This window comes from Pinus tabuliformis, chromosome J (genome assembly GCF_031772625.1).
Source record: "Pinus tabuliformis cultivar Carrire ecotype Pingquan chromosome J, CPIR1, whole genome shotgun sequence".
Classification (NCBI taxonomy): Eukaryota; Viridiplantae; Streptophyta; class Pinopsida; order Pinales; family Pinaceae; genus Pinus; species Pinus tabuliformis.
The window spans coordinates 490,680,279-490,704,120 of record NC_142295.1 but is presented as its reverse complement, the minus strand read 5'-3'; the positions used below and the strand labels follow the sequence as shown (position 1 = coordinate 490,704,120).

General features: G+C 39.0%; 1 protein-coding gene and 1 long non-coding RNA gene across 2 annotated transcripts; both read left to right on the top strand.

Moving 5' to 3' along the window:
• Positions 1 to 21,425: 21,425 nt before the first annotated feature.
• LOC149227935 (eukaryotic translation initiation factor 3 subunit B-like) lies at positions 21,426 to 22,381 on the top strand. The gene has a single exon (XM_089380626.1). It carries the CDS (start codon positions 21,434 to 21,436, stop codon positions 22,379 to 22,381), a length of 948 nt encoding a protein of 315 aa, XP_089236752.1. The 5' UTR covers positions 21,426 to 21,433.
• A 367-nt stretch (positions 22,382 to 22,748) lies between these two features.
• Positions 22,749 to 23,145, top strand: LOC149227934 (uncharacterized). The gene is made up of 2 exons (XR_016247173.1): positions 22,749 to 22,805; positions 23,016 to 23,145. It is a non-coding gene; the product is annotated as an uncharacterized LOC149227934 (long non-coding RNA).
• Positions 23,146 to 23,842: the final 697 nt, after the last annotated feature.

Sequence of the window (23,842 nt, the reverse complement as noted above, 5' to 3'; positions counted from 1 at the left end):
CATATTTAAGAGAAAATTCTAAGCTTCAGGCAGTGGAACATCACATCGAACATCAACAACAAGTCCTCCAACTCGTAAAGGATAACCTCGTGTTGGCACAAAATAGAATGAAACAACAGGCAGATCAGCATCGCAGTGAAAGAAGTTTTGATGTAGGTGATTGGGTATTCCTATGGGTACAACCATATAAGCAAATGTCCCTAAACCAAGCTAAGAAGGATAATAAATTATCACTAAAGTATTATGGTCCGTACAAGGTGTTGGAAAAGATTGGTACTATGGCATACAAATTGGAGCTTCCTGCAGCTTCTCGATTGCACCCAGTTTTCCATGTTTCATGTTTAAAGAAGGTTATAGGAGACAAGCTCCCAGTTCAAACAATATTGCCAGAACTTGACGAGGAAGGAAAAATTATATTGGAACCAGAAGTAGTCACAGAAGCAAGAACTCGATAGCTACGAAATTGATCAATTTCAGAGTATCTTATCAAGTGGAAGAACTTATCCGCTGAAGATTCCACATGGGAGGATGAGAATTTTATGCAGAAGTATCCAGAACTGCTCAAGCGTTGAGGACAACACTTTTTTGAAGGAGAGGGGCATGTTGGGTCCCTATAATACTAGTGATTACCCCATTACTATTGTATTTATACCCCTTATTTATATTGTTGTGCCCCTATTACCCCCATATTGTTATTTCTGTGCCCCATAGAATCCCTCTATTGTTATTTTTGTGGCTTTATATTATTATTGTTAGGTCGGCTGGATTATATTGTGACTCCTTAGACTCCTATATATAGAAAGGAGGTTTTGTCATTTGTATCATCCAAGAATTGTTCATTTATGTAATGTAAAGGAGGTTGCCCCCTCGAAGAGGCTGAATTCTAAGGCGTTGATCTTTCTTTTCTATCTTTTCTTGAGCTGGTTTCATAACAAAAATCCTTGGTGAGAGGTAGACATATCACTATAATAGATGCTCTGATAGCATAAGTGTCTGGGTTTCCAGCAGAAGGACCAGTATGGGCTGACAAGCGATTAAGTCTGCATGACGCTATGGAGATTTTTAGGGACAAAGGACAAGAGCTAATCAAGAAGGGTAAAGGCATTTGGCCATCTTCTCTCGGAGAGCCATGGGGAGAATTGGCACGAATTTTCCAAAACTGTATTACCTACAATGGGTGTAGAGATGTGGTAAGACTGCGATAACTCAAACTTTTAGCAGTTTTAAAACAAAAATGATATGTTAATTTTCCTGCACTCTTGAATTCATTATTGCATGACACTGCCAAGAGGTTGAGATGGTCTTAACATCCAGAAACAGTAGTTAGCCACCATTATCTAATCAGGTTAATAGTTAGTCACAACCTTGCCCAACAACAATCAATCTGGTATGATCTCATATCAGCCCTCGAAAGAGGTGAAAACCTGCCAGCACCTAACCCTGTTCCAAAAATAAAAAGGACTACCCTTTGAGGAATAAAATCGCACAAACGCAGATGATCAACAAGGTTGAATTCGGACCAAGGAACATCTGAAAATCCTCAAGGCAGTGCTATTCAACCCATAGAATTATCCAGCCTGGTAAATGTACAAGACTTGCAACCAAAGTTAAGATGACAAGATAACCCTGAACCAGAACCTGAGCAAGGAGCAGGGCATCGTGAAAATGAATGAAAAATGCAGTGGGGCCTCTTCCAACACCAGATATGAGTTCTCAAGATGATCTTTTGCATTATTTGAGGCAGGGATGGCCTAGGTCCTGGCCAACATGAACATCTACATGTAGCCTGAAGAACTGCTTAACATAACTTAGGAGAAACCCAATCTTTAGGGAATTGTGTCTATACCAGAATTCTATATTCCTCAAAAGATACAAACCGCGAAGGGGAAACAAATACAGAGGCTAGTCAGGAATCAAAGAACCAATCTAGTGACACACTCCAAGTGGAAAACAGTCAACAAAATCAAAAGAAACATTCAAAATTCAATCAAAAGAAACATTCAAAATTTAATCAAACAATAAAGAGAGGATATCATGGAATGGACATTGCAATTATAAAAAAAATTGTTTGTCTATTCACCGATGTCTTGTTTGGCATTCCTAAAATATTTGCTCGCCCAAAATAACCATGAGGTGAAATAATTACAACATTAAAAACCATAGGAAACCCCATTAGAAACTCGAATAATTTTTTTTTAGTTGGGAAATAATGGCCACCATGTGGCTAGATGACCTGCATAAAGAAAGAAAATAAAATGTCACCATAGATAAGAACACCTTAGAAATTTAGTATTCAACCTTCAAAAAAAAGCTTAGGCATAATCATGCAAACTAAGTTATATGTTCTAAGGGCCAAGTGGTGAATTAACATACCATATTTCCAGCTCTCCATTTTTTATTGCGCCAAACCGGCTAATATCTAATCCAAAAAGCCAATAATTTTCATTATAGTGGATCAAGAAAGTTTCTACAAGAAGCTTCTTAAAAATAACCTTCTCCATTCTCCACTGAAGAGGAAAATTCAATGCATGATAAAGATGAAGATCCCCTTTCTGGCTACTCTCAGGAATCATGTATATCTGCATATTGTTGTTGGGAAAAGTATCCAATTCGGAATGCCCCTATCCCACTCTAAGAGGTGATAGTGCCTTAGCAACAAACAAGGAAAGCTATCTAAGTATTCTTCTTTATGAGATGCAAATAGAGAAAGAAGGATGTAACTAACCGGTGTCTTCCGCTAGTTTGTCGATCCAATCCCTCTCTCTTTCGTTCGCTTCCCGCTGCCTGCTCTTTCACTGGTCCAGCTTCACATAGTTCCTGCAAGATCACAAGAGAGGAAAACTACACGAAAGATATAGACTCACATTCATAACTAGTTTAGGATCACATATAAACTAAATATGAAGATATAACAAAACATCATTGAAATACAAGGATATAGGAGAAACTCAAGTAGGTTTATTGATATGATAACAAGGTTCAAGAGGAGATACAACCAAATGAGTCCTGATCACGCATCTACCTCCCAGCAAAAGAATCCATTCCTCTCCTCCAACAAAGCATAAATCACCCAATGTACTAATCTCAATCTCAAACCAACAGCAATTCTCTGCAAAGTACGAAATTCCAGCCCCGTGAACCTCTGGGTGAGAGATCCATATATAGATGTGAGTAGAGAGGATGAGTCAGCTCATGTTTTGACTTGTGGCTTCTCTCTATCAGTTCTTGCTTCCACTTGGAGGTTGAGAACCTCTTACTCATCACTTGGTCGAATTCACTGAGGCAAGTGTCATTGAGGAAGATTCTGGAAGCTTCCAGGATCTTTACACCTCATTGAATGAACTTGCCATTTGTCATTTCCCGCTCAGCGCACCCTGGTAGTGCTTCTACCTGCGTTGCAGTGCACCTAGCCAGTGTAATCTCTGCATTTCATCGCAGACAGCTAGTGGAGCCTCTGAATTGACCCTGAATTGACTGTTTCTAAGTGGTTTTTGGTGGAGAACTTCTGGGAGAAGCTGTCATTGGTTGACCTTGTTCCTTTAGGGGTAGGAACAACTCGTTTAGGGACTTTGGATCCCTTGGATTATGGACATTTCATGCTCAATGCTGTAGGGCACAAAAATTTCTATAACAGTTGCCCCCTAAAGTATGAGGCCGTTTATCGGGTGAAATGCTTTATTAGGAGGTTCTGAAGTTCTTCTAATGCTGGGAGGAGACCTGTAATAAGATACAATACAATACATTATTTTTCATACTGCTTTCATGATCTAGCTGAGGTGGGCATTCCCATGCTCAGCTTTATAAATTCATTTTTCTGTATCAGACTGATGATTTGATGAAATCATCATCCTTTTGGTAGGATGATTATCTGCTGCAATGCTGTACATGTCAATGTATTTATTTTTCCTGAATATATATCGCAGCCTGGATGGATGAAACTAGATCTGGGGTCTTCAATCTCGTTCGATCTTCACTCTAAGTACAAGTCAATCCATGTGAGAATTGTTCTGAAGTCGAACATGGAAAGACATCGCTTGATTACCAGTCAATGATGTAAACTGTTAACAAGCGCGAGAGGAATCACAGATAATGATAATGACCCTCAAGGTACTACAGTACAATTCACGTGGTGTGAATAAAGGACTTGGTGTCGAACACCACGCAAAATCTTTTAGTCGAAGGTCATTGATGTATACCTATCGCCGGAAGTGAGAAACTTGCCATTGAGGCATGCGAGCTTGAAAGTACTGAAGGGTGTGTTCCTAGATCAAATTCTTGGATAATGAGCTGATGTCGACAAGAAGCGATCTGTCAAAGGAGGGCCTTAATGTATCCCACATCAGTGACACAGAACGGAGCAAATGATTTTGATGGAGGTGAAAACGATCTGATGATATATGGTTCAGGGTGGCGGTCATGAAAGGATGAAGGATAATGTATGGTAGTGGATGGGACACGGTTGACTTCTCTGGATGACTTCTCTTAAACATATCGGCGACACTTGTGTGATGGATTGGTAGCATTTACCCCAAATATAGATGGTATTGGCGAGACCATGGTGATGTGACCGGTGAATGAAACAACCCAACCCGACTCAGGCACGGAGTGGAAGTGTCATGTTCAAGAGCGACTTGCTACCAAAAAAAGTTCTTTGAGTTTCTTCCCAATTTTTCCCCAGTCATTTCTGACCAGTACCTCCTTATTTTTGTCAAGCTTGAGGAGGATAACATATGCGTGTTCTATAATTTTCCCTTCGGGCAAACCCATCGCTATGTTTTAACTATCCTAGCGATAGTGAAACTCGTTCTTGTCTAAAGACAAGTTTTTCGCTATTGATGCTTTTAACGAGTCTAACGACAAAGATAACTCGGTCCTTTTCAATTTTAGAGAGTATGAAAAGGTACGTAAAGATAACTCCAAAGTTCCTTTTTCGTCATCTAATCGCTTAAGTCCGAAAAAGTATAAAACAATACAGAAGGGATGGATTTTCAATAGTTTTAACGAGCCGAACAAAACAAGCGCTCGATCTTTTTGTGCAATAATCCCTCAGGCCCAAAAAGAGTAAAATCTAGAGGAGGGATAGCACTTCCGGTCGTTTTAACGAGCTAGAAGGCCAAAACTCGGCAATCTCTTCATATTTTACGAGTCAGATGAAAAGAACTTAAAGAAGACTCGTCTTTTGAGGAACGAGTGATAAAACGGGTTAGCAGCTGATTCCAAGGTAAGGTTTGGAATTTTCCAATCACGACAGTGTCACAAGGATGGCTAAGTGAAATCACTCTTCGCAGCTGTTCCTCAAAATGGGTAAACAATCAAATGGAGGTGAATGATCGGCCAATGGAAAAGTGGAGGTGATGGTCCAAACACGACCAAGGCTTTAATGGCTGATGAATCTACATTCGCAGTGGTTATTTACCGGGTAGTTCATTTTTTAACGAGCTTAAACACAGATTGAAACACTTGCTCGATCTTATGTTTATTTTTTAACGAGCATGAACTATGTGTTAAAACTGCTTGATTATCCAGTCATATGATAAGAGTGTCTCATTTAAGATGCCATTTTTTATGGGGCTTGCACCTCATAAAGCTTTGCCCCGGAATCCTTTCTTTATACAAGTTCGAAAACGACTAATCCTACGAGTTTAAAGGGTTAGACCTACAGGTTTAAATGGAGGACCTAAAAATTTAAAAAATAAATAGCTGCCCCTTGCTTGCACTCCAAAAGGCTTGCATGCCCCCAGGTATAAAATAGAGTTTCAAAGTTACCCCTACTTTAGTCCGATAAAACATTTGTTTTGGCGAGAGAGGCCTACTTCTTACAGGTCACCCAAAGATTGTTTTATTCACACAACAAACAAAACACTTCTTCGACGATGTCTACCGAGATAGACAAAGGTGATTGACTCAGTTCTGTCAACTCACATAACTTTGACAAGAGAATCTTATTCCAGAATAACCCTCTTCCAGCATGGGCGGGGTACAGACTAGTCATATTCTCGCGCGGAAACCTACCTTATACCCGAAGTTTTCCTGCCGAAGCAGACCAGGACGCATGCCGCCTGGGTTCCAGTCATATCCTTCTGAATCACTCGCGCTCATCGGGAGGACGGACCATGGGTTGAGATATTTCTTGCGTGAAGAGACCATTTAGGGATGGTATGTGACTATTTGCGATGCGTGATCCGGGAAATGAAAGCTGGTCCACGAGCTTGACCACTCTTCTTTCGTGCGGAAAACACATTACTCTAAAGAGTGAGGAGATGATGGCTCCCATGCAATATATATAGTCTCGTCCAAGGAGTAGGTTATAATCCAAGGGTCCTTGAACGACCATCACGTTCATTTGAACGGTCTTCCCTTTCAATGTTATCGGCACATTGGGGAGGATCCCTAAAGGTCGACTGGTTCCTTTATCGAAGCCTTTCAGATTTCTCATTTCAGGCAAAAGCACTGGCGAACCAAGCGCTTTCCAAGCAATAGAGGAAAGGATACTCACAGATGCCCCCACATCAATGATGGTGCCAACCATGACCATTCTGTATATTTGAACGATAATTCTGAATGGTATGCTGGCTGGGAAGCGGGGTCTGCCTAGTTGGTTCCAGTCGAAGGACACAACCAGGTTGCTTGGTGGTGGGACCAAATAGACGGCCAGATATCGCTCTGACGAACTTCCTTCCTGCGATAAAGGAATGGGTGCATTGCCCCTGTGTTCGTCGGAGTCTGTGTTGATGAAAAGAATTTGGATGGTGTCATCCTTATCCTCTTCAGTGACTGTATCATTCGAAGATAAATCCTCTGAAGGCAAGACTGGGTCAACTGCCGCCTCGACCTTTTGACTTTCGTCTGCTATGGATTCAGTTGGTTTATCCTCAATGATAGACGCTTCAGCTGACCACTTCAGTGGGCCGGCTAGATTCTCAACTAACGAAGGACTTGGCAAGAGTTTTTGATATCCAGGAGGAAGTCGTAACGGTGAGACCAGACGATCTTCCAAGACTCTTTTAGCCTCGTCTAAGAAGGGACAACGGTGGAGGGCATGGTTGCTTTCGCACAGTCTACAGGGAGGTCTAGCCCTCCCTTTCTGTCTTGGAACTTCACTTTCGCTAGTTGAAGGTGTACTTTCAACATGGCTATCAGCGGTTGATGACACCGGATTGTGCAAACGGGGAGACCAGTCCCTTAGTATCCGAGGAATGCAGAGACAATCTCTATGAAAGTGGTCTCCCTTGCAGATGACACATGGTGATTTAGGCCTGGTCAGTGCTGTGTGTGGATTTTCATCAGACGAAACTTGTTTTCCCTTATTTGCCTTTGGCTCCTTCTTCTTTTTCTCTTTCTTCTTCTTTTCCTTCTTCTCCTTAGGAACTTGGTTTTTAGTCTTACCAGTTCTGTTACGCGAAGAGGAAGGAAGAGAGGAAGAATTATAAGAAGTAGAAGGTTGGTGGGAAATTCTAGACTCGTCTAATTGTTGATTCGACTGTTCAGGAATAGTGGTGTTCTGAACGACATTGGTTGAGAAGAGCCAGACCGGCAGGCCAATTGTCAGTCCTGGAAGCGACAATGTGGCCATATGGGGCGCACCAACATCTCCCCAAGAGGAGAAGGGACTAGGATTTCCACCAAGGGGAATTCCTTGGTTGGTGGGCTCCATTTTCTCTACCTAAAGATCAACACAGGAAAAAGGGGGTGATTGTTCCGTTTAAAATAAATTTTTAACGACGCTTATAAACAACTTGCTTTTTCAATTTTAAAGAGTCGAGAAAAAGCTAAAGATGAATCTAGTCTCCTTCGATGTTTTAACGAGCCCGAAGTGACAAATCCTCGGATGGAATTTTTCCATTATAGAGTCTGAAAAAGGCCAAAAGGAACTTCTCTGGAGTTCTAGGTAGAGGGTGTGCCAAACTTTTCGCAAAACCGCAGAATACTTTTTAGGGTACGGGCGGTCAATCTTCCTGAATGTTGTGTTCAGTGCATTGCGATCAGTAGGGCGGCCGACACGGCTTCCAGAATTCCTATAGGGGTCCATATATACGCGTCGGGTGCGCACTGCGACGGTACGTGGGAGCACAATCGGTACTGGCACTTATCGTCCCTCAGGAGGAATCACCCAACCATCAGTGAGGCGACTAGTGACCAGGTTTTACGACGCCGGAACATGTCTCTAGCCTAGACCTCTATGTTGTGCATTATGTTACAAAGCGTTGTTAATTTCATTCAATTTATTTTAGGTTGATCTTTCTTAGAAGTTTTCCTTTTTGGATCACCACGAGATGTATGATACAATTCCTAAATGCAGTATAAAGATGATAAGCAAGCTTTTATATCTTTTCAACAATGAAAATCCTAGCTACAAGGGGAAAAGAAAGACGCCATCTTTTCTCAAAGAGCATAGAGCACACAGTAATGCACTTTTCCCTAAATCAACATACAAACTCTCAAAATGCAAATGCACATATGCATGTATTTGCTTTCGCTTTCTTAATATTGATGCCTAAAAAGAAAGCTGTTATATAAATTTGAATTCGATTTCAAGTGAAAATGCAAACAAGTTCCTTTTTCGAAATCAAAAAGACGATTACGACACTTTATGATTTACTTGTTTCGACACTTTGAAATGCATAAATTCAAACCAAAAGACAAAAGTAAAAGCTAAATCAACTGTGAACAGCAAACAAACTCACTCCTAAGATCAAAACGAGACTTACGACAGGTCTAGATCTAGGGGCGACAGTATGACTAGTTTACTTTTGTAATGGGAAACTGCAAATGATGTAACAAATACACAAAGAACAAATACAGTTTCTTTATACAACTGAGGTGGAATTGAGGCAAAGAAAAGGGGTTTCAGATAGGTACACTGACTGATAACAGGCTTCAAAAATAGAGATGAAACTGAGCAAAAGGAAGAAGGGAACCACAGTTACACAAGGCAAAGACTGATCAGCGCACTCCTAACACAGAGGTTTTGACATTCAGCACAAGTAGCCTTCACGGTACCTGTGTTGAAATGAAGAACCTCTTCACAGAGTCTGCGCTGAAGCAGAAACGAGAGTTGTTTATGGGTTCTGGGTTACGGTTTGCAGTTTTTTCTATAGTTTTCGGCCAGATAAAAGCTATAAATTAGGTACAATTAGGAGGATGATTTATAGGAGGACTAAGATCTATCACAAAGGGATGTTAGAGCACTTGCGGATCAGCTTCTCAGATCATAAACAGGCCCAGTGAGAGGGTTAGAGTAGCTGATCTCTACTTTGCATTTGTAAATAGCAAATGCAGTTTGATTCGGAACTCTTGAGTTTATGAAATGAATAGCAATAGAAACACAAATAAACTAACAAGATACTTCCCCCAGCGGAGTCGCCAATTTTTTGTTGGGAAAAGTATCCAATTCGGAATGCCCCTATCCCACTCTAAGAGGTGATAGTGCCTTAGCAACAAACAAGGAAAGCTATCTGAGTATTCTTCTTTATGAGATGCAAATAGAGAAAGAAGGATGTAACTAACCGGTGTCTTCCGCTAGTTTGTCGATCCAATCCCTCTCTCTTTTGTTCGCTTCCCGCTGCTTGCTCTTTCACTGGTCCAGCTTCACACAGTTCCTGCAAGATCACAAGAGAGGAAAACTACACGAAAGATATATATTCACATTCATAACTAGTTTAGGATCATATATAAACTAAATATGCAAATATAACAAAACATCATTGAAATACAAGCATATAGGAGAAACTCAAGTAGGTTTATTGATATGATAAGAATGTTCAAGAGGAGATACAACCAAATGAGTCCCGATCCTGCATCTACCTCCCAGCAAAAGAATCCCTTCCTCTCCTCCAACAAAGCATAAATCACCCAATGTACTAATCTCAATCTCAAACCAACATCAATTCTCTGCAAAGTACAAAATTCCAGCCCCCTGAACCTCTGGATGAGAGATCCATATATAGATGTGAGCAGAGAGGATGAGTCAGCTCATGTTTTGACTTGTGGCTTCTCTCTGTGAGTTCTTGCTTCCACTTGGAGGTTGAGAACCTCTTACTCATCACTTGGTCGAATTCACTGAGGCAAGTGTCATTGAGGAAGATTCTGAAAGCTTCCAGGGTCTTTACACCTCGTTGAATGAACTTTTCATTTGTCATTTCCCGCTCAGCGCACCCTAGTAGTGCTTCTACCTTCATTGCAGTGCACCTAGCCAGTGTAATCTCTGCATTTCAGCGCATACAGCTAGTGGAGCCTCTGAATTGACCCTGAATTGACTGTTTCTGAGTGGTTTTTGGTGGAGAACTTCTGGGAGAAGCTGTCATTGGTTGACCTTGTTCCTTTAGGGGTAGGAACAACTCATTTAGGGACTTTGGATCCCTTGGATTATGGACATTTCATGCTCAATGCTGTAAGGCACAAAAATGTCTATAACACATATGCAAAAGAACAACGTAAGAGGAAATTGTGAAGAAAAAATATCTATAAAATTGAAAATAGATGAAACGATGACATAATGATAAAAGTGAATGAGAATTAAGAATCTTGATTTATTTTCATAAGGAAAATGTTAGGGAGAAATCAAAAGCAAATCTCAAGGTTTACACAAGAAAAATGCCACCCTTCTTACCATTTTGTTAATACTAGTGCTCCTAAACATCATCAAGTTGTTGTTACTAAAAAGTGTTGCTATTTTAAAGTCTACCCTGAAGAGGATGATAAAGGAAGAAATGCACATGATTTCAAACTAACAAATTTAAAACAAGCAAACAAATAATGTTGATTTTCCAGGTTCCTGAAACATTGTTTCAATATTAACAACCTTTTTTACAAAGCAAAGATGCATTAACCTTGAAAAGTGCAAATTGATTTTGATTTAGAGTTGGTAAGAATCAGATCATGAACATAATTAGGTGTTTATTATGCACCCGTGTTCTCATCATGGATTATGAGTTTAACACCAACCACTTTGAGCACTCTATATTGCAATCACCATGACCTGAGACTTTTCCATGATCACAATGGGGAGGGTGAATGGTAAAACCCCATTAAGTGACCTATACATACCCTAAGGAGAGTACATGTCCTACCCATTTAGGTATTGGCTCATTGAGTGTGTAAATATAAATAAAATCGAAGAGAAAATGCAAACAAAGGTTGTAATAAATTCATGTATTAATAAGAATCTTATACTTAAAGTGAGATCATAATTGTGTAGAAGTTACCTAGATTTAAAGAAGTCAACTTTTAGTTCTAATTAAACAAGAACCCCAATGAAACGTCCTTCACTTCCAAATATATGTTTATGAAATCACATTAATAAGATTATATTTACTCACCTACCTATCATAGTGAAAATCATAAGGATAAGAAAGATGAAACTCTTCATCTAAAGTAATGCCTAAATGTTGCAAGGTGGCTCTTGATTAATGTTGTTTTCCACGCCAATGTCCCCTCACATTGTGATAGTATTCTTTGTCTCAATGAATAGGTACATAACATCTCCCATTACATCAAAACCATATGAATCATTTTTATGTTGAATAAGCTAGCTACCATCCTAAGTAATTCAATTGAAAAAATTCAATCCTAAGCTAACTATCTAGAAACCATATAACAACTTGTAGTTTTAGTATTCTACCACAATTGACCAAACAGACAAATACAAAACCATCGAAACATGGTCCACCATTATGATCCAATCCATTAAGCTTCAAGAAATATAGAGAATAAATAGTTGGAACATTTTCACAAAGCATCAAAGTTTGATCCTACATACTATATTAAGATGTGCTTCCATTTATTGAAGGTCTTATGTGAAAATGGAAAACTCAAAAAATAAGAGGGCGGTTATAATAGCACCTAAGATAAAATTTTCATATCCTTTATAAGTTTGGAAAAATGAATGCATGGTAACAACGATACAAATCTCAGGAAACTTAAATGGAAAAGCATAGAAACATGGTCTGCCACTGTCCTGATCCATCAAACTCCAAGAAATATAAAGAATAAATAATCGGTTCATTTTCACAAAGCCTCAAATTTTGATCCTACATATTATATTGAGGTGTGCTTCCATTTATTGGAGATCTTAAATGAAAATGGAAAACTCAGAAAATAAGATGGCAGGTTTAATAGAACCCAAGATACAATTTCATATCCGTTTTACTATAGTTTATAACTTTGAAAAAATGAATTAATGGAAAATAAAGGGGCAAGGAAGATGTGAGGTAAATTAGTAACTAAAGAAATTTTGCATGGTGAACCCAAGGGGAAAATCAAGGGAGGAAAGTAAAACGATGTCAATTTTCAAATGATAACAAGAAAAAAGGGGAAAATCTCTAATTTTTTAAGAAATAAATACACTACATACAAAATCCTACAACTTGTGAACAACTTGGGCTATTTTGCATGGTGTTTCAGGGATAGGGGCAACGAGGATGCCTAGAAGTTAAGCCCAAATTTCAATGGGACAACCAAAAGTAATTTTAAAAAATAAAATTTTAAAGTAATATAAAATTTAAAAACAAAGATTCTAGAACATAGTGATATAATATAAGTCAATAAAAGTAACCTCCATAGATAATAGATCTAATGTAACTCAATAAAAGTAGCAAGTCTTGGATAATATATCTTAAATATCTTATCTACATAGATATTATAACTCTCCCAAAAGAAAGATTTGATATAGGATACACAAACCTACCAAACATGGGAGTGAAAATTGTCAATGAAATGAACCCTCATTACAAAAACATACTACATAGTATTTAGGAATGCAATGCTTAGATAACCTTTGTCCATGTTTGAATGAAGAACAACTTGGTGAATACTTTTATTTGAGAATTGGAACTAAATGGGCACTAGTTTCGATAGTGGCTATTCAAATTTACTCAAAACCATCCCAACGGATCTCCCAAAACTCCCTGTTTTTGGAAAGAACCATCTAGAGGATCTGAGATAAGTCCCAAAAAAACCATCATAAGACGTATCCCAAACATCCCGTTTTCTAGAAAGAATCATTTAGACAATGTGGGAGAGGATCACACATCCTAAGAGATGTCTCGTTCAAAATAGGGACTTTCCCCTTGCAATCCCCAAGGAGGGGAAAATCCAAAGGATGCATCCGAGAAGTAGAGATAAGTCCCCCCATGCAACATCATCCTCAGTGCATAATCCAAATGATACACTATAAAGTGATCTAAGAGAGTGACACACTAACATATGAACTCATGACCAAGTGTAGAAATTGACCTATATATCCATACGCAGAATGTATGTAAGGAAATTATGAAATCATTACATGCATGCATGGAAGATAACATTTATCATATCTAATTAAATTTTAATACTATCATCCCTACAATTGGAGGGCCTAAATTAAGGAAACAATCGAAAATAAAACTTATAATTCGATATATCTATTATACTTCCAACAAAATGAAAGTAGATTTTGGATTACAAATTTATAATCATGATTACAGAAGAACTACTTACAAGTTTTAGGGGACCCATACTCATGGGCTTCGGAGCAGTAATGAAATGTTTTGAAATTTCAACTAATGGCTTTGGGAGCATCCTAAACATTCCAGTTTCCATCTTCAGATTCACACCACACTTTTCTTTCTCTTACACACAACCAACATTAGGGATAGTTTGGAAACTACTTACTTGCATATCCTTACATGTGACACCACTATTGGGCATTTAAATGCTACCTACAATTGTTGTCACTGAACCCTGCAAGTAAATTTATTAATTTCCTACTGTTAATCACAAAAGTAGGTCATTGGGACTGAGGAAGAGTGCAGTCAATATGAGTACAATGTAGGAGTGCAAGTTCATATCCTAGAAAAAATGCTAAAAGTAACATATAGAGAAAGAAATTAGTGGTAATTTTGTTGCAACACATATATATGAGACCGTGGTATAATACAATATACTCAATGGCCTGCTAAAAAGGAATGAGTGAGCGATATGGTAAGGTCTTGCAATGGAGCTAGATATGTCAGGGGCTCCTGATTCTAATGACTAATGGCAAGGAAGGTGAATTGGGTACAGGGGCACTGCCAACATCCCTTGGGGCCAACAGTGGATCTAATCGTATGATCCGAGGGGAGGTGTATGAGAAAGTGATACTCCTATCATATGTGCTCAAAAGGAAGAAACTGTGAATAGGTATTTGGCCACTCCTATGAGATTAGGATGTAGCCAAACATGTTAGGAACACCTTGCTCTAAAGCTATATGGAGTTGGTCCCTTTAGTACTCTAAGAACCTGTGAAATTGATGCAAGGTTCAACATCATTAAACTAGTCTCAATGGTATTTGTTGGTCTCCCCAATGAGAAGGCTATGAAGAGACCCAAGATATCACCCTTTTAAGTATCTCCATTTTCTGCAAAGGACCACCATCATTGTCTAAGGAAGCGCAAGCAGTATAGTAGTTTTAGAACTTGACTAGGAAAATAAATTACATTTTAAATTAAGAAAAATCAAGAATATTTTCAAAGATAAATGTTCAACATAGGAGATGAGTATTCTAGTGTTCATGTGTCTAGTTATGGTTGGGTAGCTATAACAATTGACAGAAAAGTACAAAAATTCCATTCTATTCAAAATCTCAATATCTCTAGGGAAGGAAAACAATCTTTGGAGTTCCATAAATTTTGTTGGGTTGGATTTTCTTCTATTTATATACTTGGTCCTTGGTTAATCCCTCATATTATAAATATAGGGACCCATTTCCAATATGTCATTGGATTGTGGTGATTTCTTGGATAGTTTGGCCTGTTTGCTCAATTTATGCAACTAATGATTCCATAAGTTAGATGCCATTTCAAAACTACATACTGCAGTTTCTTCCTACTATTGGGTGGACTTTGACTGGAGATTCAATATGGTGGAATGGGATAAAGATAAAATTGGCACAAGACCAGACACTAAGGTCCTTCAATATTTATTAGCTTAATATCATAGAATGCGAGGGATGCTTCTAGAGAAGGAAGGCAATATTTGATATGGGGTGCCACCCATTCTATTATGATGGAAATTCTTCTATTATGCAAGAGCTCAAGATAATTGAGTTAGACCTCTCCCTAAATCAAAAGTTAATATGGATGTACAGTCCCTAATGAAGCAACACATATTCAAGGTAAAATTGTAGGCTTCTCCCTAGATCAAAATTTATGATGGATGTACACTCCCTAATGGTGCAACACACATTCAAGGTCAAATTAGGGAAATCCTCATGTTTAAAGAGCTAAATTATTAATATGCCCTCTACTAGATCTAAACCTGGGCCAAAACTTACACAGGATTTAGTTGAAGAACAATGCAGTGCCTTGAAATTTTTTTCTCTAGCAACAAGTATTGTTGTGGGTTATGATATTCACTAAAAAGGTGACATAACCATCCTATATCTTGTAGTATATAAGACAACAAAAGAAAAATGTTTCATCTCAATATCTTCTATATGAAAATTACAAAATCCTATTCTCTTGAGGAATCTATTGTTTAGCCTCCACGAAAGCCTATGTAACCCCACTAAAAACTAGCTCAAATATATATTAGAGTGCATGCATCTAGTGTCACAACAAGGGGATCAAACAAAGAGGACGTGTCTCTAATAAATGCATAGAAGGTCATCTTAGGCTTCAATCCTCCTAGTGATTCAAGCCAAGGGACCTAGAAATATTACTTGTATATGTCATCTATGATGAACGTGTTCATAACATGTTTATTCAACAAAAGATGTCCAAGAATATCCAAAGTATACTTGAAAGCAGGGAGGAAATCCATCAGCAAAATGACCATAGCAAGACATGAGAACTTTGGAAACCAAAAACTGTGATCCCACCCAATAGGTGTAGTCAAGGTCATAGTCACAAAGGAGGTCATAATAAATATGAAATATCCTCTCAACTATCAAGTCCAGAACTCCATATATTAGGATCTATAGATGCTGATAAGGATGTGCTCTTTCTCACCTTATAACATGTGATATTGATCTAACAGACATATATGCAGTCTATATCACCCACTAACGTCAGTGGCATATCAGAACCCGCACTATTCTAAAACCTTCCAATCTCAGTTCTCAACTATCCATACTCCCTTACTTGTACATATCAGTAGGAAAAAAAGACTATCCCTAACCATGCAGAATACATCCAAATCACATTTAGCCTTGCCTGTGGTTTTTCCTTTACAGTCATTTTGACATTATTATGATTGCTCCAATTTGATGTGTTAAATATTAATCTACTACACTTGGAAAGGACTCGAGGCATTAATTTCTTTTTGAAACACAGAAGCTTCCATGATCTTCAAAGGAAACATAATACTGAGTAGTATGATTAATTTTCACTACTCGAGTATATTTTCTTTAAACTAAAAAGAAAAAACATATAAAACATAGTAGCAATCCTTAAGCACCAAGCATATTATTAATTATTGCTTCCTGGAGATGGGTAGGTTGAATATTTGAATCATCACTCATTCACAATTCCAAATTTCCTTGTGAATAGTTCTACCCATTCCCAAGGACCAGGCAACAATCACTAGGATTCTGTGTGGTGCATGATGTTTTCCAGCAATGATGCCAAGTCCTGAAAATCAGAGTTGCTTTGCATTTTAATTTATGGCATCCATTGGCTCATCAACGTTGTTGGGGATCTCCTCCTTACACCATCATTATGGGATGTGTGCCAAAACTGTATGTAAGACCACGATTACATGGATATTCTATAACGGTTCTACTTGAAGCAAGGTTCAAGCCTCTAGACCAAGGGGGATGTTTCCTGCAACTCTGTGCATACAGGAGTCCAAAATAGACTAGGAGCAGTCCCAAAAAAATGCATGATAAGCACACATCCTTAGGCCATGACAATGCCATGAAAGCCGTGAATGCACATGATTTACTACTGGAATACCTTATGGGAACACACAATAAATAGAGGATGTAATAGACCACATGTGCACAACAAGCATGGGAAGACCCCAAGATAGGCACAAACCAAAACATTATGTGTCGAAATTGAAAAATTATGGCCACAGGAATGAAGAAATTATGAGTATGAAAATCAAGGCAGTCACTTATAGTCAGTAGGACAAAATTTGGAGTTTAGAGATAAAGATCCCATAAAAATTTATTTTTTGGTATAGAAGAAAATTAAAATCCTTTGGAATGTGCCAGCATAACAAATTTTAGGTGATAGAACAGTTTGGAGGTTGATGTATTTATATATCCATTTGAAGTATCTATTTACTATATCAGAGCCTGGTATTTATTTCTTTCATGGAAAAAATGACAATGCTCTTGAAGTTTATGTTGAAGCCCGATCATAAATTTAATGGGCATAATTTCACCAAATCGAAACAACAGATGATCCTTGTTTTCCCATTCATGTGTCCACTGAGAAAGGCGACCTAGAAGGTGGTATGGGAACAAGATGATATTGATCAATTTCAAAAATAGTCAAACCAAGTAGCCATTGAATAAGATGGATATGACTACAATAAAAAATATTTAGTGATACTGATGAAAATCTCAGTCACAGAAAATAATTCCATAAGAGTAAGATGGGTAATTTGCATGCATAATATGAAGGTGTCCACGGGGAATGCATGGACTGCCACATAAAGGTAGATAAGATAAGATGATTTTACTAATGTCCAACAAAGACCACAAAAGTAGGTCAATGGGACTAAAATGGTAAATCCAATAAAAGTGCAAATCCAAAGTGTGAAAGAAACTCCAAGAATGCTATTGAAAGCAGGAAAATATAAATGAACAAGTGTCTAGATAGAAGTTAAGTATCTACCTAAGAAAAGATATAAATTAAAGTGCAAGTGCAAGAGAGACACTAGAAACTACTAAGTCTCAGTTAAAACTCATTTTCAATGATGAATGAGGGGGTCAGAGCCCCCAAAACAGGATCCTAATTAGAGACATTCGTAATTGTGAAAGGACCAATGCACTGGCAAATTATATGCTTTAGGGAGAGTCTAGGTGATCTGACCAAAACTCATACCAAAGTTTCAAAGTGCTATGAATGTCAAGCTTATCAGAAATAATCTCTAAACAATGGAAATTTTTGGTCAGCACAGAGCAACGAGGACCCTCGGTCAACACATGCAGAACCTTGGCCCATGGTAACCACATGCTAGCGCAAATTGGAAAACAGGAAGTCAGATCCAAAAAGGAGGCAGTTTCACATATCGCAGGGCATCCCCGTCAATGAAGGAAAGCCTCGAGCACTTGGTCACGAGGAAAATCATAAAACCATACGAAAATTGCTAATTCCTTCAGAAGGTGGGCGTTGCACTAAAACCAGTAGGATATTAGAAGGACCTCAAGCGGTAAGTGGGTTCGACCGAGTCTTTCCTGATGCCATACAATGGGTGACACACGTCCGACAAATGAGAGAGAAAACCGCTCACATCGTGTGGGTAAATAGCATGCTACTTACTCGCCCGATATGGACGAAGACTGTAGGATCTTGAGGCGCCAAATCAATGGCAGAGAAGAAATCGAATGGATGACCAGATTCAATAGGGAAATAGGTTGAGGCGGATAAGATTTGAGATCTGGCATGAATGATGAGTTGGCAGAGGAAACAATTTCACAAGATATCTTGGAGCAACAAAAATAATGACCGTTCAAAGAGAACCGACACTCAGTTCGTGAGGAAATAGGTGGCCACCATCTCTGTGAAGCGTAATAGTGATGATGACGTAGAGCAGGGGAATTCCAGTGAACAGAGGTAGGAGATCCAGAGAGCCGAGAAGAAGAAACGAATAGTTAGGGAGTAGATTGGCATTAAGCCACAAATAGGTAGAGAGAGAAAAGAAGGAGGAGAAGCAGGAAAAGAGAGGAATGAAAGAAAGAAAAGAAAAATTGTAGAGAATAGAGAAGTCGAGCTGACCTGCAAAGCAAATGAAGCATCAAGAAAATAGAGACAGAGAGAGTCCGAGAGTTTGTGAACTCCAAGGAAGGCTTGAGAGGTTCAAGCAACTCTTCTGTGTATACCTGTCACGTATTGAGTACCAAATTGTACTCATACCATTGAAACCAATTGATGTCAAGATTTAGTAAGGGGAGTCTGTGTACTCTAGAGACTTGCGGGATCTAAGTACAGTCCTACTGATCATTATCTATTGAGTGAGGCTCAAATTGAGCTCACTATTGTAAAACTCTACTTTATAAGACACAATAGAAAGGCCACCATTGAAGGCTGGACCAAGAGACGTAGCCCAAGAGGATTGGGTGAGCTGCTTATTAAGCTTGTTGTGTTTTATGTGTTTGCCTACTGTGTTATCTTACTGTTTCAGTGTCTGTGTATTTCACAATCTTATCGATCTGTTTCATAAAATAACATAGGCACACCCTAGCACATAAGTCTGTAATACCTTCATTAATTAACTGAGATCATTCACAAGTGATTTTAGATCACTAGGAATGAGACCCCTTAGCTATATCATCCTAGGGGGAGAATAATAGCAAGGAAACCCAATGCTCCTAACATGTAGGGTAGTGGGGAAGAGGCTCTAAATGGAGCTTGGCTGCCTGAATGACACTGAGAAATAAAGATGGTTTTTTCCTTAAAATAATGTATTCTTCAATGCAAATGAAGGAAGGAGAGTCAATTTCATAACATTTCATGAAGTTGAAATACATTAGGGATCAAATTTTGGATATAAGAAGATAAGTACATGAAGAAGGAAAGGTTGTAATTTAGATGGTCTCCATCCATCATTTGCAAACTTTGTGAAAACTCTAAACATAACTTTCAAATCCACTAATTCAATTTTAGAGAAGCTGTCAAGTCAGTTGCTAGTATTAGCTACTAGGGTTTCTTGTAGCATTGATGATCAGTCATGGAAAAAATTGAGCATCTGTTCAAGGACACCATATCAATGTATTTTGTCCTTCATCCAATGTACATTCATACAGTGCTCCTAATCACTCTTCTTGATTGATTGACATTAATAGCAGTTTTTGACTCTTGTCCAACTGTTGGACACCTAATCCTAAAGGGTTAGTGTGGAAGCCGAAAAGACTAAGCAGTCCAAGATACCTTGGGATCTGAAACCCAAGAGTCACAACATTGTATTATAAATGTATATCTTCTGTTAATAAAAAATATGCAGTCACTGATTTATCTTTCATACTAGTCTTGCTGTCCATGTGAGTTTAACATGGTATTAGAGCAGGCGAATTCTGGCCCTGCTCATATTTGAGCCACTTGTTTTGTGGTCTCTACCTACATGTCAGTTATGTGTTTCTCCTAATCAGAATTTCCAGTTTTACTGTGTGCTGTACACTAGTCTGACATGGTCTTACATTAGTATGCATTGATGCTGCTCATTACAACGCTCATGTTACTATACTTTGATGCTGCCACAGAAATTGGAGCGTTGGCTGCATTGTAATGAATGTGAGACCATGCGCTGTGTGCTCAGAGGTCTGCGTGTAAATGCCCTAGAATGTGCTGACGATAGTTGTTTAACGCTGGAAAATGTTGAATGAATTCACACCTGCCCTGACCTGAGCACTGTTCTCACTGAACGCTGTCATCCTGACCTGATTTGAAACGTTTGCACTGTCCTTGTTTGGTCCGAGAAACATTCAATGGGTGTCAAATAATGTCGCAGAGGTTTTATTTATGTAACTGGGCCTTGGTACACAATGAATCTGGCTGTTCTGGTGCCACCGGTCTGACAAAATATTAAGTTGCTACAGTTTGCGACGGGTCAGCTCCAAATGGCTTCGCTCTTAAGAAACAGACTGAGAATCCACCTTGAAAAAAAAAAAAAAGATGATAGATCGAGAGGAGGTGCTGCACTGAGAACAGATTCGAATCCCATGACTGTGTGTGATTAAAATGTTGCGGTCCACGTGGTGGCGGTTATGAATTAAAAACAGAGCATGACCATGTGTGTTTAACATATATATTGCATAGAATACGTTACATTCCAACGTTGAAACGTAACATTTTTCAAGGATTTTTTGTTGGTGTTGGTGATTAGGTTACAATTCAATTCGCAGTTCTTGTGTAACGCCAAGAATCTTAATTCTGACCATACACCGAGGAACCTGCCAAACAGAGAGATTGAAGAAGGGCCGTTAGGGTTAGACAAGGTGACGATTCTATGTTACCATTCTCATTGGCCGTGAATGATCGGTAGTCAGCTAATACGAGTTTGGAGTGCTTTCTTGCACCTCCGTATCAATATCAATGGCGTCATAATCAAGAAATTCAGGTTCACAGTGCACATCAGAGGCTGATACTTCATCACCCATGGCGAATTTCTTTTCACCGTAGACCGGATAGAACTTCTTAAGTGGTTGGAAATTGTCCAGAGCACCTCCGATAATTCCTGATTCCAACCATTGCTGCCCAGAGCCTGATTCAAGCTTATATGTTAACATGGTATTAAGTTGAAAATGTAATGGATTTCAGTTGGTCTCCAACAGATCCAATACTAGCCTTGTTTGTGCCAGAGGGAGGCGGGGGTAACCAACCTGCAAAAGTGAGTCTTGTACAAATCCCTGGAAGGGAAGAACTGAGACAAAAAAATCTATTCAGTGTAAGTGATTGCAAAATGTACTGGCAAAGCAATGGAGACTACTTGGCAGTCAAAGTGGATCGCTATACCAAGACAAAAAAAAGTACATACACAGGTTTTGAACTTTTCCGAATTAAGGAAAGAGATATTCTCGTAGAGGTCCTGGAATTAGAGAACAAAAATGACAAGATCATTGCATTTGCTTGGGAACCCAAAGGCCACAGGTTTGCTATTATCCATGGGGATGGACCCAGGCCAGATGTTAGTTTCTATTCAATGAGGAGCCCTAATCATGTGGGCCGGGTTTTCAAGCTGGCTACCATCAAAGGAAAACAAGCAAACTCCCTTTACTGGTCCCCCATTGGACGGTTTATTATTCTTGCAGGTCTAAAAGCTTTAAATGGTCAGCTTGAATTTTACAATGTCGATGAACTGGAGACAATGGCAACTGGTGAACACTTCATGGCAACTGATATTGAGTGGGATCCTACTGGAAGATATGCTGCAACAACAGTCACATCTGTGCATGGAATGGAAAATGGGTTTAACATATGGTCTTTCAATGGAAAGCTATTGTACCACGTTTCAAGAGATCATTTCTACCAGCTATTATGGAGGCCGAGGCCACCCTCTCTTCTAAGCCCAGAGAAAGAGGAGGAGATCGCTAAGAATTTGAGGAAGTATAGTAAGAAGTATGAGGCTGAAGACCAGGATGTTTCGTTATTGTTGAGTGAGCAAGACAGGGAGAAACGGAAGAAAATACAAGAGGATTGGCAGGTCTGGGTCAATGAATGGAAATATTTTCACAAGGAAGAGAAATTATTTAGATAGGAGCGTGCTCGGAGGTTTCAAATGGAGGTCTCTGTACTAGAACATGAAAAGGAAATTCTATCGAATGCAGAGAAAAGGGCATCAGAGGAAGTGATTCTATTGTCAGATAGAGTACACCGATTACAGGCTACTGTGGATACAATTCAGAATGTAGATGAAATTCGTGAGAGTTCAAGGCAAGCGGAAAGAAAAAAAGAGTTTGCGCTGGTGGGCACTGACAAAGTACAACAGATGAAGAATGCAGCACAATTGCAAAATATGCAAAGCTCTGGTGTCCTTGAGCAAAACTTGAATGGTCAGCAATATTTCCCTACAACTAGGGACAATTCTTTGAGAATTGGCAGTTCAAGTGACTCGACAATGAACTCGAGTCCCCTATCTGGCAGAGGTGTGGAGATGTCTAATAATTTAGGAGATATTGAAGGTGATTTTGATTGTATACCATGCACTGTAGCATCGAATTTGTCCGAATATGAGAATCATGAATCAGTTAGGGAGATATCCATCCACCAAAGTTCTATGGTTACAACTTCTTCGAGTCGTGTTCATCATGTTTTTGATACTTATGCACAAAATGACATCTCCGACCTTGAGAATTGTAGCATAATGAGGGCTAAACTCAAAGTTGGTACAGGTCTTGGAGGCCCGCTTACATCAAAGCCATCCTCTAGTTGTGATACCTCTTTTTTGACACAAAAAGATTCAACAACTCGAGTCCCTGAGGACACAGTTATGTCGATAAACATGGAGGACAGAATAGAAGATGCTGTTGGGTTTATAGAACGTCTGAGTGAGCATGCATCTTCAACATACCTGGAGGCAGAGAAGTTTTTGACTGCTGAAAGTGAAAAACCAAGCATATCACAAACTAAAATGACCAGACTTGATAATGCATTAGAGTTGTTAAATACTCTGATACATTCCACTGTTGATGAGATGGTTAAGATCAACAAAACCTCTCTATTCAATATTAAAGTATGTCTACAAAATGCACAGGAGAATATTGAGTTTTTGCAGCTTGAGACAAAGCTACAGCAAGAAGAATTACAGCAGTGGAGTCATCATTCTGAACCTATTTCTGTTCAGAAAATTGAAACAGACTCCCATAAACAGCAAGACATTAATGTTGCAAATTCATTGCCTAATACAACAACAGATTTGCATGCAGATGTAAAAATTTAGTCTGCACTTCCCAAGCCCGTCATTAGACCTTGGGAATAGCTTGTCCACAACAAGCACAGAACTGGTCTTGGATATGACAAGGACTTGTCCTTTCATATTCCAGACTATGCCAAGCCCATTCAGTTTCAGAGTGCTGGATTCATTCATGACAGTTCACTTGCTCCTCATGACAGTTCACCTGCTCCTTATGACAGTTCAGTTTCAGCTGTTCCAGTTTCTACTCCTCTTCCACCGCAACAACAACAACAACAGATCGTGAAATTCCAACACTGTGACCGG

Bases quoted from the DNA above. Each gene is read 5' to 3' on its own strand.
- LOC149227935 (XM_089380626.1), top strand. From the start codon at position 21,434: ATGGATTTCAGTTGGTCTCCAACAGATCCAATACTAGCCTTGTTTGTG.